The sequence below is a fragment of the Schistocerca serialis genome, chromosome 7, assembly GCF_023864345.2.
Source record: "Schistocerca serialis cubense isolate TAMUIC-IGC-003099 chromosome 7, iqSchSeri2.2, whole genome shotgun sequence".
NCBI lineage: Eukaryota > Metazoa > Arthropoda > Insecta > Orthoptera > Acrididae > Schistocerca > Schistocerca serialis.
This window is the reverse complement of record NC_064644.1, coordinates 505,947,973-505,968,964: the sequence shown is the minus strand read 5'-3', so window position 1 is coordinate 505,968,964 and position 20,992 is coordinate 505,947,973. Positions and strand designations below refer to the sequence as shown.

The 20,992-nt window shown below is 37.9% G+C and overlaps 1 protein-coding gene across 1 annotated transcript in view; it reads right to left on the bottom strand.

Moving 5' to 3' along the window:
• Positions 1-20,748, bottom strand: part of LOC126412409 (secretory carrier-associated membrane protein 1) — a 64,809-nt gene extending 44,061 nt beyond the window's left edge. The window contains exons 1-4 of the mRNA XM_050081993.1: positions 20,327-20,748; positions 20,115-20,216; positions 14,180-14,347; positions 4,366-4,444 (exon numbers count right to left, since the gene is read on the bottom strand). Coding sequence (XP_049937950.1) covers positions 4,366-4,444; positions 14,180-14,347; positions 20,115-20,216; positions 20,327-20,380 — 403 coding nt within the window. The 5' untranslated portion in view covers positions 20,381-20,748. The remainder of the gene's footprint in view (positions 1-4,365; positions 4,445-14,179; positions 14,348-20,114; positions 20,217-20,326) is intronic.
• Between the last annotated feature and the right edge of the window lie 244 nt (positions 20,749-20,992).

Genomic DNA, 20,992 nt, shown 5'->3' with positions numbered 1-20,992 from the left:
GAGGACTTGCAACCAACCTGTCTGTGTGCTAGACACACTGGGCCTACACCTGGAGTTATGGTCGGGATGTGACTTCTTATGACACCCGGAGTACTCTCGTGGTTATCCCATGCAGCATGGCTAGAAATTTGTACAACATTATACTGATCTGGCCTGTTACGTTGCCATTCCTGAACAGCATTCCAGAGGGTCTTTTCCGAAAGGATAACAGTCCCCCATATACCACTGTTGTAACCCAACATGCTCTACAGCGTGTCTACATGCTGCCTTGAGTCACTATCACCAGGTCTATCTCTAATACAACACATATGAAAGACATATTTATGCCAGCGACTGTAACACTTTCTTTATTTCACGATTGCAATTTTGGCCTTAGGCCGTTATCAAGTGAAGATGTTATGGCTATTAGGCCATGTCAACCTAAAATGAGCTGAGACATTTATATGTCGTCATTACCATAAAACACATTGCTGACACCGTTACATATTGTGAATACACATATCCATATGTCATGAAACAACATAATCTGTAGACACTCATGTTCGTCAGCCCACCACTAGTCACATATGCTCTAAACTGCAGTGGCAGATTACTGTTTTGGTGAACTAGGTGACTAGTGACAGGCTAACGAACCTTAGTGTCTACAGACTATGTTGTCTTATGACATATGGATGTGTGTGCTTGCAATATGTAACAGTGTCACCAATGTATTTAATAGTAATGATGATGACATATGTGTTAGCCCATTTTAGGTTGACATGGCCCAATAGCCATAACATGTTCACTTGATAATGGCCAAAGGTTAAAATTGCAATCGTGAAATAAAGAAAGTGTTACAGTCACTGGCATAAATATGATGTCTTTTATAAAGTTCTACACGACTGTGAATCCCAGGTATAAAAAGTTAATTAACAACACATATGGTACACCATCAGACAACAACTCCAGTGTCATCCACAGACAGTTAACTGTCCCTGTATTAACTAACCACCAAGTCCAACATGCACGGAACTCCATCCCACAAAACTGACATCCGGCACCTGTACAACACAATGCATGCACATTTGCATGCTCACATTCCACATCCTGGCTGTTATACCTGTTATCAATATACCAGCATTTCACATTTTCAATGGCTTATCTCTTGCTTAAATTAACCAATGGTCTTAAATATGTTAAATAGACAAATGTATTCCCGAAATTTCATTACTCTGCACTAAAAATTTTTTGGTGTTGTGATTTTTTTTTCCCCTTCAGTGTATACCAGACCTAACAGCAACAAATAGACCTTATGTCTTTGAGGATGTCCACATTGAAACTGAGATCAGTGTGACAACTAAAATAAGCAAAAAGATATGTATGTTCAGTGAACTAGATAAAAATCAGTAGTGTCATATCTCAACAAGGAACTTTAAACTTTCAATACAGGGCAGGAGCATGTAGAAGAACTACAGCTCAAGTTTATGCAGATAAATACTGTCAAATGAAACAAAACCCAAAAGAAATTCTGGTTGTATACAAGTACGGGCTGTTGGTGGCACCGAAGTTACTATCAGTCACTAGTGAAGGAGACAACTGAAATTAAGGGCAGCAAAGCAAAAGCTGAAATGCTTACTCAATTTTCAAACATCCCTTTTACAAAGGAAAACCCAGGAGAACTGCCCCAGTTTAATCCTTGTACCACTGCAAACATGGATGAAATAAGTGTTAGTGTCAATGGTGTTGAGAAACAGCTGAAAGTGTTAAATCTGAACAAAGCTCCAGGGTCAATGGAATCCAATCAGAATCTACACCCAACATGCAGCTGAGCTAGCCCCCTCTTCTAACTATACTCTATTGCAGAGCCTTCTAACAAAAAACTATGCTAATTAGTGAGAATAAAGTGTGGGTCACAGCTGGTTACAAGAAGGGTAATAGAAGTGATCCACAAAACTACGTCCAATGTCCTCGACATCAATTTGTTGTAGAGCTCAAATGCAATGAGATATCCTTAACAGAATGACCTCCACCATGCAAAACAGCATGGATACTGTAAATATCGATCATGTTAAACCCAACACACTTTTCTCACATGATACACCGAAAGCCTTGGTTCCAGGCAACTTGGCGGATGCTATATTTCTTGATTTCCAAAAAACATTTGATACAGTACCACACCTATGCTGAAGTATGATCACATGGGGGTGTCAAGTGAAATCGGTGACTGGATTGAGGACTTTTTGGTAGAGAGGACACAGCATGTTATTTTGGATGGAGAATCATCATCAGCTGTAGAAGTAGCTTAAGGTGTGCCCCAGTGAAGTGTGTTTGGATCTTTGCTGTTCATGCTCTATGTTAATGACCTTGTAGACTATATTAATAGTAACGCGAGACTTTTTTTGCAGATTATGCAGTTATCTAATAATAAAGTACAGTCCAAAAGAAGCTGCTTAAATGTACAGTCAGATCTCGAAAAGATTTCTATCTGGTGCAAATCTGTCAACTTACTTTAGATGTTCAGAAATGTAAAACTATGCACTTCATGAAACAAAAAAACATAGTATCCTGCGACTAATATCAGTGAGTCACAGATGGAATCTACCAACTCATACAAATACCTGAGAGTAACACTTTGCAGGGATATGAAAAGGAATGATCACACAGGCTCAGCTGTGGGTAAAGCAGGTGGCTGACTTTGGTTTATTGGTAGAATACTGGGGAATTGCGATCAGTCTACTAAGGAGATTGCTTACACATCGCTTGTGAAATCAATGTAGCATATTGCTCAAGTGTGTGCTATTTGTACCACGTAGGACTAACAGGGGATATTGAATGTATATAGAGAAAGGCAGCATGTATAGTCACAGGTTTGTCAGTGATGGGAGTATGTTACCAAGATGCTGAAGAAGCTGCACTGACAGACTCTTGAAGACAGGCATAAACTAATCCGAGAACATCTTCTAACCTAGTTTCAAGAACTGCCTTTAAGTGACGACTCTACGAATATACTACAACCCCCTACAGATCACTCATATAGGGATTGTGAGTGCAAGATTAGAGTAATTACAGCATGCCCAGAAGCATTCATTTAATCATTATTTCTGCCCTCCATATGTGAACAGAACAGGAAAAAACCCCCAACAATTTGTACACGTCACAGTGGTTGCAGCGTATAAATGTAGGTAAAGCTAGCTAGTTTTCTTTCCCTTCTGCGTGTGCCTGTCGATGCCTCGACGCTACTATTTGGTGAGTGGTTTCATTTACATCTGAATTATTTAAATTTTACCATGAATTTCCTTGCATTCTTATACAGGCATCTGTTTTAAAAGCATTTATGCAACTACAGCGCTTTTGACAACCTTCCAACTTCTCCACTGTATGGAGGTAAGTTGGTGCTTTACACACACTGCTCTGCTTCATCCCATCTGTAAGATACTGTATAAATAACAGAACTGACTGTGCACATGAGGCATTTAATACCGTACTTTGCTGTCAACTTACTAATTGCAGCATCCCCCCAGAACACCATCCCAACTTACTTTAAAACCCCACATGCAACCAAACCTAGAAAAATGTCGGTGCGCCACCTGCCAAAAACCTATATCCCACTGATATTTCAGTCTTTTCCTAATGTCTCACCTGCAGTCGTACACCAAAATTCAATCATGCTGACCTCTACCATGATCTCTCATTCATCCAATTTTTTGGCACCAACTCCTTTGACCAAAACCAGCCAAAATCCAAATTGAACCTAGCCTCTCACAGTTCATACCTGGACCCAATTTCTGAATCAAAGCCTCCTATAGAGATTTTACATGCACTACAGTCTTTCAGCTATGCACATCCACACTGCTCTTGGTAGTTTGCCTGTGTCCTCTCATCCTCACTTCCCCGAACTCTTCCTAAAAACTAACTTACCAGCACAGAAAACAGCCATCCACAACTTTAAACAGGCCTCAATCATCTTTCTAGTGAACAAAGGTTCCACCATTGCCAAGATTACGTGGCAGAAGGTAAGCTGTCAGACTCTCACCTATAAACAATGTATACTGATTTAATCCAAGACGCACCACTTAATTTACTTGGGGCCCATCCCCATGGCCTTCATGCTGAGTCCATCTCCTTTGTCACTCATTACCAATAACTTTAATTGTAGCACAGTAATGAAATGGATATTCATGAACAAATTTTAATTCTACTGTGTACCTGCCTTAAGAATGTCAGTAATTTCGGTGAACAGCATTTTCACCCACTTTTGGACAGCTCCAGGCGAATGCTCCACAATTCCCTTACATTTTCTACAAGTAATACATGTAACAACCACTACATAACTTCATCAGATTAGATAAATGTTCCATCAGAATTAAAATTATTAAAGCAATTTACCATTATATGGTGCATTCTTCAACTCCTCTTCTCTGCGTGCCAACTCCTGGGCTTTTCTTTCAAGTTCTTCCTGTCTTCGCTGTGGAAAAATCAGAAAAAATATTAAATTACTATTGGAAAGAAAGTAACTATTTCCTCGAACATCCTAATAGCAAACAAAATTTGAACTTGCCAATAATTTTCTTAACATGAATACTGTCAGACATTCATGCGTAAATGAAAAGCATTTTCTAAATTTTTGCTAAATAAGAAGAATAAACTATGCTATTAATAAGATAAACTATGCTCATACTAATGTTCTGATGCACGGCATAAGTCTTAGAAATGATTCTAAGGAATATTGTGGTAAACATTTTTATTTCACTTTCTAGGCATATATTCACAATCTATTTCAAATTTTGCCACACATGGAAGTGGCAACTCGCCAACTGTTACAATGAATTTTGAAGACTACACCTGTCAACTTTTCATAAAACAGTCCTTGTCAGCAACCTTGCTATTATATGTGAACAATTCACAGCGGATTGTAACTTTGGAAAATCATTAACTTGTGCACTTAATTGTAGGCGTAAATTACTTGTACCCACTTATGAAGACTTCCAAGTTAGGGACATGTAACACCTGATTTTCTACTCTCCATCTTAATTGCAGAAGAGTGTCATCTATCCAATAACAAAAGATAATAATGGTTCACTGATGTCTCTAAATAAAAATGTGAGTGTTATTGATGGAAGGATGATCAATGGCAAAAAATAATTCCTTCCCTGCCCCCAACAGCCATAAAACCAATTCCAAGAAAAAAGTGAAGTTGGTCTGATATGTAGGCCACAAAATACTAAAAAAGTAGTACTGCCACATGAACTATTTTGAGCATTGCATCTCAAGAAATTGTATTCAAGGTGCAGAGTGCTGACAGGGGGGTGGGGGGTGTCTGAAATTTGGGCCACCGATTTTGATGAAGTTTTGCAAGGATGTTCCACAGCTTTTTGCTAGACACTCCCTTATCTCTGAAAAATAAATAAATCGAGGTCACAGTCAATGACAGAAAATGGTATTTTCAATGTTATACATCACAATATTGTCTAGAAACAAAATTTATTTATGAATGTATCATATGGTCCAAAGTTTGTAAAGTCTGTGTTACTAATGTTTTGAAGTTTTCATGCTGTAGCTTCAATACCCATGGAAAAAATGGAAATGTCATGTGGCTAGGGCCTCCCGTCGGGTAGACCGTTCACCTGGTGCAGGTCTTTCGATTTGACGCCACTTCGGCGACCTGCGTGTCGATGGGGATGAAATGATGATGATTAGGACAACACAACACCCAGTCCCTGAGCGGAGAAAATTTCCGACCCAGCCGGGAATCGAACCCGGGCCCTTAGGATTGACAGTCTGTCACGCTGACCACTCAGCTACCGGGACGGACTCAATACCCATAATTCAACATGTTGCCAGAGAGAGATTGGCAGTCAAGTGATCAAGGCATTAGGCTACCAAACTACTGGTCCCTGTTCAGTTCTTGGTAGTGGCTTTTTCCATTCAATAATTTTTTCAGTGTATGTGATAATGGGAGTACCTATCTTTCCTTTTTTTTTTAAGCAAAAAAATCAGGTGTGTCCGATAGTCAAATAAGTATACAGGGTTATTACAAATGATTGAAGCGATTTCACAGCTCTACAATAACTTTATTATTTGAGATATTTTCACAATGCTTTGCACAAATATACAAAAACTCAAAAAGTTTTTTTTTAGGCATTCACAGATGTTCGATATGTGTCCCTTTAGTGATTCGGCAGACATCAAGCCGATAATCAAGTTCCTCCCACACTCGGCACAGCATGTCCCCATCAATGAATTCGAAAGCATCGTTGATGCGAGCTCGCAGTTCTGGCACGTTTCTTGGTAGAGGAGGTTTAAACACTGAATCTTTCACATAACCCCACAGAAAGAAATCGCATGGGGTTAAGTCGGGAGAGCGTGGAGGCCATGACATGAATTGCTGATCATGATCTCCACCACGACTGATCCATCGGTTTTCCCCTTACAGAGGCATCCAGAAGCTTTAAACTGCGCATACCATCGCCGAATGGAGTTAGCAGTTGGTGGATCTTTGTTGAACTTCGTCCTGAAGTGTCATTGCACTGTTATGACTGACTGATGTGAGTGCATTTCAAGCACGACATACGCTTTCTCGGTTCCTGTCGCCATTTTGTCTCACTGCGCTCTCGAGCGCTCTGGCGGCAGAAACCTGAAGTGCGGTTTCAGCCGAACAACACTTTATGAGTTTTTCTACATATCTGTAGTGTGTCATGACCATATGTCAATGAATGGAGCTACAGTGAATTTATGAAATCGCTTCAGTCATTTGTAATAGCCCTGTATATAATGTACTGAGAGTTATTTTCATTGCAATACAAGAAGCTCTACAATAGGACTTTGCTAGGTGACAACGCTCAACTGACCTGTACTGTGAGTGATACTACCAAAATGTACCCCTTTTTGTCAACAGGGTCACATTTACTTTTCCAACAGAAAGAATTTTATTGTGCCATTTCAAAATTTCACAGCAGAGTGCAGAATTAAAAGATAGGGTGGATGCTATCAAAATTTATGGACTGGTCCATGACCAGTTGTCCACAACTGTCTTTCAAAATATGCTTTCATACACTTGGTACAAAATCCAAATTGATATCTGAAAGATCTGCTTTTAGCAATGTGAATCATACGTTTCCATGAACACTGTAAAGCAAAATACACCAATGGGGTAATATTTCATTCACGTGTTGCACATGGTGCAAGAAGTATTTGTTTTGCCTGCTTCTATGACAAGTTTTATGTATCAGAATGAAAATTACTGTCAGTACCGTATACAGACTTAACTTTTTATTAATCACAGCTCCCAATGTTTTATCTAAAAAAAAGGAAGGGACAAAGAAAAGTATTCAGATTATCAGTAGATTAACAGTTACACTGAAATATAAAATGAAAATAACAACCAAGAACTGAACATGGACGAGCATTTTGACTGTCTAACGCCTTTACCACCAACATCACACTGCTGAACACTTAGAACAATTTGATACCCAAACTGAAATGGTAAACGCAAAAAAGGTTAATAACTAACATTATTAACTTTGGACTCCATATTATATCACTAAAAAGGTTTGTTTTTAGATGCTATTTCAATGTACAACATTGAAAATACAGTTTTCATCATCAGCTTTGACCTCATTTTTTTCAAAAACTAGGGAGTGTCTAAAAGCCAAAACATGTCTATTTTAAATGTAGAATGCGCTTGCAAAACTTCATCAGAATTTGTGACCCACCTGTCAGACCCTCCCCTTGTGAGAGATTTTTCTTACCATTTCTAAGAATCTTGTAACTCCCATCTCCCCTCCCCCTCCCCCCACTCAATTCCTTAAATCATGGAGCACAACATCCAACTGTCACCACATACCTTCAAGCATGCTTTATCTGACCACATGTTCCTAGCCTCCAACTCCTTTTGCTAGCTGTAAAAAATTCTCTATACCTTATGGCTCTTCCACATTTGGTTCATCAATGTTCTATTCAAGACAATTGCTCATGCCTGCTAGTCTGCAGAATTTGAGAACAGTAATTTCACATGATGATCTAAAGCAGTGAATTCGATGAGAAATGAACAAATTGGAGTTCTAAGCTTCGATGTTACTGGAGCTGAAGCCCTGCATATTCCTATCTACAGTAATATCATAAGGACATCCTAGATGTATGTGCCACCCCAATTAGTAAAGAATTTGAAAAATAAAAAATGAAAAAGGGAGAGAAGCAAGAAACTTTCCAGTTAGGCCATCATCATTAAAGACGACATACACTGGGCTGTTGTTCCTATATAGATTCCTCCTGATGTAATTACAGTTTGAATAAATTATATGCATTTATCTTGTAAAAGTACTTAAGACATATCCACAATGAGTACTAATGTACTGATTTTTATTTGGGATACTAACAAATGTGCCAAAGCACTCCATGAAATTGCTAATGGCACTCATAGCTTCAGTAATGCAAATCCAAGGGCAAGGATTTTTTTAATATGGCATTTTGTGGTGACTGAACTGTTTTAGGTTTCTTAAATGTGCTATGACAATTTAAGAATAAGAAACTACTTTTATGGAAAATTTCAGTTCATATTCAACTGGGCACACTAAAGGCATACAGGTTTCACTCATGACTTATTAGAAGTAAAAACCGATGACTAAGAAGAGAGAGACTAATAGCATAAAAGAAGGGGGCAGGGGAGGCTGTGGACACTTTCCTGTAGAAGATAACAGAGTCGAGTCCAAGAACCCATGAATTAAATTTGTCAATTCTAGTACAAATTCTACACTTCAGTAGCTTCAACACACTAGAAATTTTTTGCAATGCCTCATTTCTTTCACATTTTTTGCTGAAGAATGAGTGCAGGTTCAAGAATGAAGATTCAGTAAACTACTAGAAGATGGCATTATACTGTCACGGAGACTCCACTGTGCTCTGTCTACAACACCCTTTTAAATTAACCGCAATGTCAAACTTCACATTTTTAAAGGTACTTTGGCTTTACAGAGTGCACAAGAGACATTTTGTGATAAAAATCACCTTTTTTCACAGTAAGACCTTTTTAAAAATTTGTTTTCATTTGTCTTATAGGAAAAAAAGGGAAATTTTGAAGGACCAATTCTTAGCTGGTGAGAGAACAAACTTATGCTGAGAACTGGCAGCAAAATCACTATTTCAGCCAATATTTGCATGACTAAGGAACTAGAACATTAAGAATATATGCCAGACAAAAAAAAAATTTTTTTTTTAAATTTAAAAAAATAATCCAAAACCACACCAAGTAAGGGGGACCACACCGTAATACAACGCTTTTTAGTTTTCATCATATTTCAATATGAGTAAGGTTTTATTTAAGTACTCTGAAAAGGATCTTCCCGAAAAATTTTTTTCAAGCAACTCCCGAGTGTGTTGGCTATCCTTGGAATGCAACAGCCGGTATTCTTTTGCTTCTGCTGTTTGTAAAAAACACTCTTTCAAACTCACGGTTAGTTTTGTTCAAGTGATTGCAAGTAGTTGTTACACTCACGTTTGCAGTGCTTGTTTACATGTGTTTATTGAAAATGACGAAACGTAAAGGCATTTTCAAGAAATGACAGTTTAGAGGAAACAAATTTACAAAGCTTTCTGTACAAGAGGTAATGTCACCTGGCAACGATGTTTCTAATTGTTGAAGAATTACAAGTGCATCATCAAAGAAGCTCTCAACATTTCAAGGGAGTTACAACGAATTTACTATAAGTGATAAGGGGTGCAGTAACATCACAAATTTGAGAATATTTTCAGATGTAATTTCTAAATTTGTACAATGTAGGCAGTGTGGTGAGACACAGAGTGTGAAAATTTGTGAGAGTGCCAGTGGGAGAAAAGGCCTAGCAATTGCTTTGGATTTAATTTGCACTAAATGCTCAGCTGTGATTTCATTTATGAGTTCCTCAAAACTAGATGCAAGTGGCCCTTATGAAATCAATACTAGATTAATTTATGCCTTACGATCCATTGGCAAGGGCATGGCTGCAGGGAGAACATCATCTTCAGTGATTAACTTACATCAACCACCAAATGAATTTGAACAACTGACTGCAATATTAGAGAAAGCTGTATGTGAAGTCAGCAAGGAAAACATGAAACTGGCTGCTAGGGAAGCAGTGGAAGAAAATGATGGATGTTCAGATATTGCAGTTGCACTTGATGGAAGTAGGCAGAAAAGAGGACATACTCCTCTGAATGGAGTAGTGACTGCCACGAGTGTAGACACCGGTAAAGTGTTAGATGTGGAGATAATGTCTAAATGTTGTAAAGTCAATGAACATAAAGAACACATCGCAAAATAGAATGTGTAGGCCATGTTTAAAAAGTTTGGGAACAAGGCTGAGAAAACTAACTGTTGATATGAGAGGGAAAAAATTAGAAGATGAAAAACTGTTGACTGGACAGAGTTGGTTAACTAAAACTGAAATAGAAAACTTGCAGGTGTACTATGGGCAGGCAAATAGGAGAAATAAAGAAAATCTGAAGGCAATGAAGAGAGATGTTTGGGCCATATTCTTCCATAAGTCCTCTGCTGATAATATGCTATATCATGGATTGTGTCCATCAGGAGAAAATTCATGGTGCAAATACAATAGGGCACAGGCAACTGGAGAATCTTATTCTCACCAGCATTCTCTTCCTGCTGCTGTTATTACAGCAATTAAACCTATTTTCAGAGATTTAGCTCATCCTGACCTAAGGAAATGTTTGCATGGGCGGACACAGAACCCAAATGAATGTTTCAACAGCATAATTTGGAACCACCTTCCTAAAACTGTATTTGTAGGCATGCATACAATGAAACTAGGAGTTCCTGATGCTGTTATTACATTCAATTGTGTTAATATTGGGAAGTGTTGGGTACTGAAAAAGCTGGGAATTAATCCTGGTGAAAATGTGATCACAGGGCTGCAACATTGTGGTAAAATGAGGATAGCTGATGCAGACAGGTCTCCATCTAATATGGCCATGGAAGTAACACAAACATCCAGGAAAGTGAAAAAGAAGCTGGAAGACCTTCTAGAGGCCAAAGAAGGGCCATCATATGCAGCAGGACAGTTTTAATTAACTGTAAGTAACAAATTTCAAAAGTTTTTTCTTTAAAGCCAATTTCCCACAAACTAAAATTTTCAGTACATATGCCCCATTACATCAGAAACTATCATAGATAAATGAATGAAATTTTCAGAGACTCTGCATAACATAAAAAGCCACCTCTGCTACTATATTCATTAATATTTCCTCATTAGGAAGTTCACAAAAAAATATTTTCTGCAGAAAAAACTTAATATTTTTTTGTTAATAAATTTAAAAAGTATTTCTTTAAAACTATAATATGGATAAAGTGGATTTTAGTACAGTTGACTATTAGCATCAAGTAACATACAGTAAAAATATTAAGGTCCTGCATCAAATAGTTTTTTTTTTCAGAAATGGGTCAAATACTTGCCTAAATTAACATGGGTTAGATAATTAGAGTGCGTTTCCCTTAAAGATAGCAGAAGTATCTCTAACAACAGTCACAATAACAATGAAGAAGACATGTATATGATTACATTTCATATTCTGATATGGAATCAGCTGGGGAGACTACTAAACCAACGTGGAGACATTTAAACCAAAACACACGTTTTAGTACAAATAAAGAAGCAATGGGAAGACTTGTTAAATGGACGTAAGTGCAACAAAACTCATAATATAAAAAATCTAGGAGTGCTTGCCCTCCATGAATTAAGAAAATCCTGAGGGTAATGTTAAATGAAGCAGAAAAACCTTTACAACTTCAGGAAGGAACTCCTCCAGTACTGTTCAATACTAAAACCTGTAAGGAGTAATGCATAAAAACTACCAATTACTACTGTAAACAATGAAGTTGGCTTGTATGTTCTACCTTATTTGAAATCATACACCACAGAATTTTCTGAATATTCAAATTTTGATTAATTGTACAGTCATTTAATTGCTTAATATTTATAAGAAGCCTGCAACTTCTCTTCCTACTATTAAGAAAAAAAGCAATAAAAGGCAACTACAGTAGTAGTTCTCTAGATGAAGATCCACTTTAAGAAAGTAAGCCGACAATATCAGTCAAGTGACCTAAAAGAGCTGTCTCTGGGACAGAAGAAATGATGATAGAGGATACACATGTATTGGATGGACATGAAAGCTAAAACCAAATCACTGAAGACAGAAGTTTCAGAACTCCATCTTAGTAACACATATGCAAACTACCGTCCGTATGTAATATTCAGAGACAGTGTATTTGAATACAACAGTAATCCAAAGACTCTGGGATATCACTTTGACTAGACCACTTGCAGACCGACACCATCTTCAGAACACAGCTGCAAAAGTGGTGAAGAGCTGCAATAATTTATAACAAAAGTTAACTGTAACTATGTGGGACACTGACAAACATTTTGAGAAGTTAGTTAGTTACGTGTTCCATTGATCAATATCATGGAGAAACTTATGATGTGGAACGTGTTCAGTTGTATGGCTCAACAGTTCCTACACACACCCAGATGTTCAGCTTTGACAACCAGGGTGCGTTATACCCAGTACACCTCTGCATAAGCCAGCTCAGTGGCTCTCAGTACTTAGCAGCATCACTCCGCCTCACGTAAGAAGAAAGCAAGTAATCATTCTAATATGGACACGAATGCAGAACTACCAGTCGTCTTACACTATACCCTTCAGCAAGGATTTATTAGCAAACTGAAATGTCATAAAACAACTTTTATAATTGCCATGAGCCCATTAACCAGCACTTTCAATTCCATGGGTATAAGAAATTTCAGTGGGCATCTTCACCATATCAAGATTCTTGAGTGTCAAAAACACAACCATCAAACTCCATCATGTCACATGGTAAAAGCTGAACCCAATCAGGTGCAAGCCAGGGATAACAACTGATATTTTATACATAAATGAAAATAATCCATTTCTGAAAATATAACTTGGCTGATAACAAATCTACTCACCAAGCAGTGGCAGGAGAAAATACATAGACATTAAGGAAAAGAAATGTGCCACCTTTAGGAGCCATCTAATTATATGATATTTTATACAGCTGGTGATGAGTCTCCACAGCTGCGACTGCACAGGCAGTGCCACAATACCCTACAAGTCTGCCCCTTGAGCACTTTCACTGACTGCCTGTAAAAGCTATGTCAAACTGGGTCCAAAGTATTTGAGTGGCTGGAAAACCTGGACTTCTATCTTTGATTTTTTTGTTTTATTTCTAACTGGATGTTTATAATTGTTAATTTATTTGACTGCCCAAGATCGAATATTAGAATAAATTCTAAAAAGCATTCTGTTTTCTTTTCCCATTTAATCTGTGTACAATTTGTGTAATGCAACCTCCAATCCAGCCAACTGACAAAGCAAACAGACTATGGTAAAACTGAATTGCCATTTAGAGTGTTATGGTAATTTACTGGTGAGTGAAACGTTGTCTCCATTAGTGAAAGAAATGAAACTTCACCAACATTACTGGAAATACTTCTCAATCATTCAGTTATGGTACTGAGAGCTTTCTGTGAGATGTCCAAATACAACCGTTGTGAGAATTTAGCAATCACCTTTCAGTTATTTCTTAAGTTCGCAGTCTGGCATAGAAATTTCACATGCATTTTTGGCGAGCAACTCAAAAGAATTTGCTGTATCATTTTCGTGATCAGGAAAACAATTATGGCTTTAACCTTCTTTGAATATGGCAGCTACACACTACAAAGTTTTTGGAAGGCTGCTTTACACATTTAAGTTCAATGGATAAATGTTTAATCTTGCTGACAGTGTGTAGTAAGAGCTAACCTAATGTACTTTGTGACAAACAATACAGCTACTGTAACTGGTACAGAAACTAAGTATCTACAAGATTTGCAATGTCAGGGCTGTGAAGCAAATAAATCATCTTCATGTAATCAGATATATTGCTAGTCTAAACAGCCTTCCAAAGATTTATGATTATGCCATAAAATTCTGTGATTTTAGTACATACATACCTTGAGTTCCTGCACAGAAGCATGTAAAAATAAGATTTCTTGAAGTAAAGCTAACTATCTTTAACATCACTTAATCTTAAACTTCTGAACATTCCAGAAAAGATTTATTTCTGATAATTCATCAATCAGACAAATACCACACATTTATCCAAGTCATCTGTAACTAATGAGAATATTCACTCAACACACAACCAAACCTGGAATTCTGCTGTTGTTATCTGTGGCTGTTGCTGCTGAGTTTGCTGACCACTTCGAGTATATGGCGGGGGTGGAGCCTCATGCGTTGGCTGCATGATGGCTGGCTGAGCTGCTGGTTGTGTTGCACTGGCATTTAGGTATGGCGGAGGGTTCGCTGCACCTCGTACCTGCCAAATGACAGATGAAATTACACAATTTCTTCCAGCAATTGTCAAAGGAGATACTTATTTCTAATTAGCAGGGGAGTTAATAAATGTCATGGAACAAGAGCCACTGAGATGCACTGAGTGACAAACATTGATCTTATTACTGTAGGGGGGGGGGGGGGGGGGGAGGGAGAGAGAGAGAGAGAGAGAGAGAGAGAGAGAGAGAGAGAGAGAGAGAGAGAGAGAGATGAAGTGACAATGGTTCCCACAGTTCTAGAGGTTAATGGAAACATCCGATTCCACCCGTCTGCTTTGACCAATGACGTCACCAATATGGTGGAAACGACCATTCACAACAACTCCCATATCGCGACTATGACGTCATTATGTAAACATAACAAACACAAAAATAAATCTAAAAACCATCAAACACATATTCCTCCAAAAATATAATGACACTAATGGGACAAGCGGTGGAAACTGGTTTTTTTTTTGGGTGGGGACAAACTAAAAATAAACACACGCCATTAAACCAAACGACAAAAACGATAAAATAAAACGACCACAACCTTCCCAAAATCTACTAAAAACAATATCCACTGGAATATAACAGTTCCCTTGATCTACATAGGTCAACAGAAACTACCAATACCAAATCATGAAACCCAAAACTACAACCACGTCCACAATCATCACTACTTCAAAAAGCGCAACAAACTAACAAAATTGGAATCTAACACTTCCGTTGACCTATATAGGTCAACAACAACTACCGATACCACACTATAAGTCTCAAAACTTTCACCACCACCACCACCACCACCACAATCCCCTAAAAAACCTAGAAAATCAAAATTGGAATCTAACACTTTTCCTCGACCTGTTATCCTTACGACATCTCCACATGTAGCCGTCCCTGATCAGAGATGGCGGAACTTTAATAAGCCTGATTTCTTCACGGCACATTGAACACTTCACGACTTCAGCCAACAGGCCGATAAGCTGAAGAAATTTTATTAGAGACAACGCACTGTCCCCCATCATCGCCGGCAAACGAAAACTGTTGACCTTGTCAGTCATATCAATACCTTCGAAAGACATAAACAAAGTGATTTACCAAAATTCACATACTACGAACAGAAAAAAAACTACAATAATGTCGACGTAACTATAAACACACCACCAAAGAGAACCACTGACCGCAACAATACGCCACCTATAAACACGCCACACATACAAACTAAACCAAAAACATCACGTAACACCACCATAGAGCACCACCGATCACATCAAAATAACACCTACAAACACACCACTCCCACAAACTAAACTCTGTGCCGTCATGTCATCACACACCACAACAACCTTATGTCACAGGTCAAAGCCGACAGGTGGAATCTGACACTTCGGTTGACCCTGAATGTTGCCAGTTATGCACATAGCATAACACGAAGCTAGGATAGTGAGAAAATAAGAGTAGGAGATAAGTACAATTAGTGTGGAAACAACCTAGCTGAGACTCAAAATGTAATTAAAAACTATAATGGTAGTGAGCCTGTTTGGATAAAGTGGGTCGGCACAGCTGCCCCCTTTTTTTGAGGTGTGTGTGTGTGTGTGTGTGTGTGTGTGTGTGTGTGTGTGTGTGTGTGTGTGTGGGGGGGGGGGGGGGGGGGGGTAATGACGTGGTTTCTAGCAGTATGATCTGCAACCAGGTGGCTAAGCTTGTTTCTGATCACAGTTTGGCAATGGCTGTTTATACCTTGTGCAGTGCTAACAACCTACTGTTAAGTCTCAGAACCATTGTGGAAACATGAGGTAATGGCTAAGCCACTTCTCCTACACTTCTACAACAGTTACCACGCAAGTCTACGGGCGTTTTATACACTTGTGAAGAGGTTTTGGCAACAATAATTGCCGTATGTTTCTGATGGAGGTAAATAATAGCACTCAAAATGCAGAGTGATAATGGCCTCGTTTGCTCTTAAATTAAAGGTGGAAAGAACATACAAAATTGTTAAAACACTCAATTCAGTTATATCATGTTCAAAGAATAATTAAAACTGCCTATAATATTGGAGCAGTGCCATGAACCTACTTTGCACTATTACAGAGCCTAAAAGATATGGTCTAATGTTATGAGGAAATTCCAGTCTGGCAAACCATTCATTTATTCTTCAAATGGGGACAATAAAAATAATCAAATGAATCTCACATCAAGAATCAGGTAAGTACTTTTTCACGGTACTTGAAATCTTGATCCTACCATGTATCTACGTTTATGGAATTACGTTTTCTAAAGGTACACCAGGAATTCTCATGAATTGTTAGTGTTAAACAATCAAGCGCAAAGATAGGAAATAGGAACTAGAAACAGTTTTCTTAAGTATACACCAAGTGACACAAAAAAGTGCTGTAAGAGAAAATTCTTGTCAGTTCAATGCCAAACAAAGTTAAAGAACAGCAGAATGACATTTTTAAAATAAGAACTAAAAAATGTTAGTTAGCAAAATTTCCATAGTATTGGAGAATACATATCAGTGATAACAATATAGCAGCTACTTCCTTCATTGTAGATAACTGAAATACTTATTTTTTAAAATAATAATTGTATTCGCACACTTATATAAGGGGGCAGTCAAATGAAAATGAGATAGAAAAGTAAGAAAACTTTTGAAATAATTAAAAGTATAATTTATATCGCTCTGAGACAAACTCGCCATTGTCTTATGGAAAAATGTGTGTGGTTACCTATGGAACCACAACTGTACTCAGAGGTGCACTTCATACAAAGCAAATCGACTGCCACAAATGTCTTTCTTAGGACTCCAAGAATATAGAAATTGTTTGAGGAAAGTTTGGGACTTCACAGTCAAACTTGGTAACATGTAGCCATTGATTTGTTCCGGACAGAGGTGCACATCTCTGTACAACCATAGTTCTGTATGCAACTGCAGACATTTTTCCATGGAGGAAACAACTGGTTTGTCACAGTGAGATGAATGTATTTCTGGTAACAGATATGATGAATACTTCTGAAATAATAAATAGTTTACTTACTTTTTCTTACCCTTCTCGTTTTGATTTGACTGTCCCTTGTAAGAAAACTTGACTATACTAATTTACATTCCGACTTATTTCTGGCTTTATGTTGTACATAAGAACATATCAATAACCAACACAATTGGAAAACTGTTTCATGTACTACTCTCTACGATAAATCCTAAATAATACAACAACGCTAATAAACCAAATTGGTTGAGCACTTGAATCGGACTCCAATAATTAGTTTCTTTCAAACTACCACAAAGCCATTAGTCACCAAACAATGTGAACATCCATTATGATTTTTGTAGCATAGTCAACATCTGTCCTAAACATTAAGAAGATAATTTTCAGTGTGTTCAAGAAAAATTTTACAGACAGAATGTGGGCATTAACAATAGTTTGGGACTAGTATAAACGAATGAGAATTTAGACAACCAGTGGTGAGAGAAGCAGTATGGGAGCATAGACCTTGCCTCCGTCTCAAGGACTGGCATTCGACACCTGTGCTTAGTGCTTCAATGAGAGCAGAAATGACACACTGTCATAGGGCTTAATGATTCCTTCGTATTGTATTCAAAACATATGATGGACCTGGATTAGCCTCTTCACTCTTTCCGAAGGAAGAGAAATAATGAGCAACACAACCCGAAGCATTTGGGAATGGCTACTGAGTAACTGCTTGCTTAGATTGGCAGGGTCATGAACTTCGTAGATCGAACTCCATCTCTAGCAATTTCTTACACAACCATAGTTCAAAACAAATTTCCCATCCCACCTAAAACCATTACATTAAATTTCCAAGTAATATGAATGTTATTGTTATGAGTTGCTGTATGTTATTAACAGACATAATACTGATATATTGTAGAGCTTTCGCAACTGCTTTTTCACCGTCACATTAATTGCTTCACCATACACAGTATGACTGCTTGATTGACGTACACAGCATCTACTTCATTTGTGCCAAATGACTGTGTCTGTTAGTAAAATGCAACACCACACAGAAAACACGAGCAATTTCAGTCCACCACCAGACGTGCACTTCATCCACTGAAATAATTATCATCACTGTTGTACACAGTCAGAAATCACACATCTCATTCTTAGTTTACTATGTCCATTACTCAACTCTGTTATCTGCCACAATAGTATATGTCTAATTCTTGTTAGTCAATATCTATAACGGGGACCATCTTTGCTGCATCATGTCCGTTACTCCTTTGTCAAAGAGAGAAGGTTATTACCACTGGCAAAAGGCACTGTTGCCCACTGAGCAGCAATAAACAAGCAGGGCAACATAACCGACTTGTTCATCACAACTGAACTGAATATATGCTTGGTGCAGCAATGATATGAGGAGAATTGATTGGAAGCACTGTTCCAACAGAAGAATTGTTCAACTATAATTCCACACTTCTGGTCATGGACTAATATATCTAATATAATTATATTATTTGCCACTCATGAAATCCAGTCTACATTAGGAACACTGATCATTAGGCCATTTTTCCCTCTACTATGGATCACTTTCACTCAGTAAATGCCTCCAACATAAATTTCTTCAGGCATCTGGTGTATAAATGTAAACAAGATTGCTTGCAGCCTATATGTCAATTTCTCATTACTTTGCACAATGCAATAAAAGTCACTTGTTTTGTTTTAATGCCTTTACTCACTCTTACAGCCTCATCCATTGCTTCATTTAAAAACTTAATACCCCAACTATGTATACTGCTATGTTGGCAACCCATGAGGTTTACACACACCATAAAGTCCTTTTCCATATTCTATGGTTACAAAAAAAACTAAAATAAATCAACACCCAACGAAAACATTAAGCACAGGGTGGGAGTAATCACTGTATAGGATATATAAAAATGTCTGCTCTACAGTGCAAGCAGATTTTATACCTTTACTCAATACTGAGTATTTCGTGTCATAATAACAAGTAATATACCTGAATGTTATGGCTATAGTTCTGTCTTAAGCTGACATTTCATGCTTCACTTTGTCAAATTTAACAATCCAGGGTGAAATTACCACATACAATGTCAAATATTAAACCCGATATACTAAACCACTAGCCTAGTATATACCAGTATACAGTTTGGCAGGGAAAATAATCTCAGCCTCTACACAACTTATATTATTCCTTCATAATTAAAATCAGTTATTTCCCTTCAAGGGAGATATAACTACATTTATACTGATTTTTCTTCCAGCCAATATCCACCATGTAGTGCCCACGACACAGAAAACACACGAGCTGGATTTAACAGCACAATACAGCAATTCAAGTGATGCAATTGGGCAAGGCACAACTTTCATGCTTGTGTTTGGATCCCAATCGAAAGGCCAGTCTGACAATCTACTGCTAATTACGTCTAATGCAACGAGTGTTATATCGTCAAAAAATACCGCATATACCATATTTTAACGCTGTCAATACGTGCATATCATGTCTAACACAAATTGACATCCAAATCAAAAACTGTGTGGCGGAGTGACCATAATCCTTAAAATCAACAATGGTAAACTGTCTGCAACAAATAGCACTTCGTACGTGACAGATCAACACTGACGTTACCTCTCCGGAAATAATAACGCCCCTATTGTTAACACGATGGCACTGAGACACAACAGGCTTATATCATTGTTCAACAACCGTACAATATGGGCAATTATAATGCTACGTGGCACACATCTGAACATAGTCTAACACAGATGATAAAAATTAACATACTGCAGGAAATCTCTGATCTCCCTGGTCGGCGAATGGATTATAATCTTCAAGACCTCTCTGTACACTGCTTGTATTACTGGTCACTTGTTGAATTGCTGGATCCTACAGAAGAAAAATAAGAAAACACGTTAAAGTGTTACTAGATCATATGACTCTCGCACACGTATGTCAAACATTCGTCTAAACAAAGTCAGCCCATACACATTGCTTACCGCAAAAGGTTCTGTTGGCTCCCCAAAGGGATTTTCATCAAAACCAGCTGACATTTTTAATTTTGTTTACTTGCCCCTACACTTAATGTGGTGTTCACTACAAATAACGCGATACTATAATATGCTTATCCTGTTTTAATCCATTATCAGATGATGTCGAGACACCACTGCGCAAGATTATGTCGTCACAGCGACACTCCAATCACGTATCGAATGGGATTGATGGAGCGGTTTCTTTAAATTGCAGTAACAACACAATTGGGCTATGCCAGATATAGCACAAATCTCATTTCACATAAGCACGTTTATCATAGAGAACTGGAGTTTTAAAGTAAATATATATATCTCTCCGTATGACAGTTAACTAACAACTTCTTATGCAATGCTCACTGCTCCTACATGTCAGAACTTATCTTCCAGAGCACTTCAACGGCGCAGTATTACCACATTTGAATTTACTGATATATTTCCAAGTTATGTGTGGTTTTAGGTGAAGCCAGTAGCAATGGTCCATATAATATCTGATCACCTCATAAAATGATAAGCTGGGTTTAGGTTGTCTATGGCGAACAACGTGAGTGTAGAGTAATATTCTTAGGGCGAGTTTTGTCCAGATAGCAAGTGACCACACTAACTATGCGGAAAGATATACTTATTCTCAAAAAA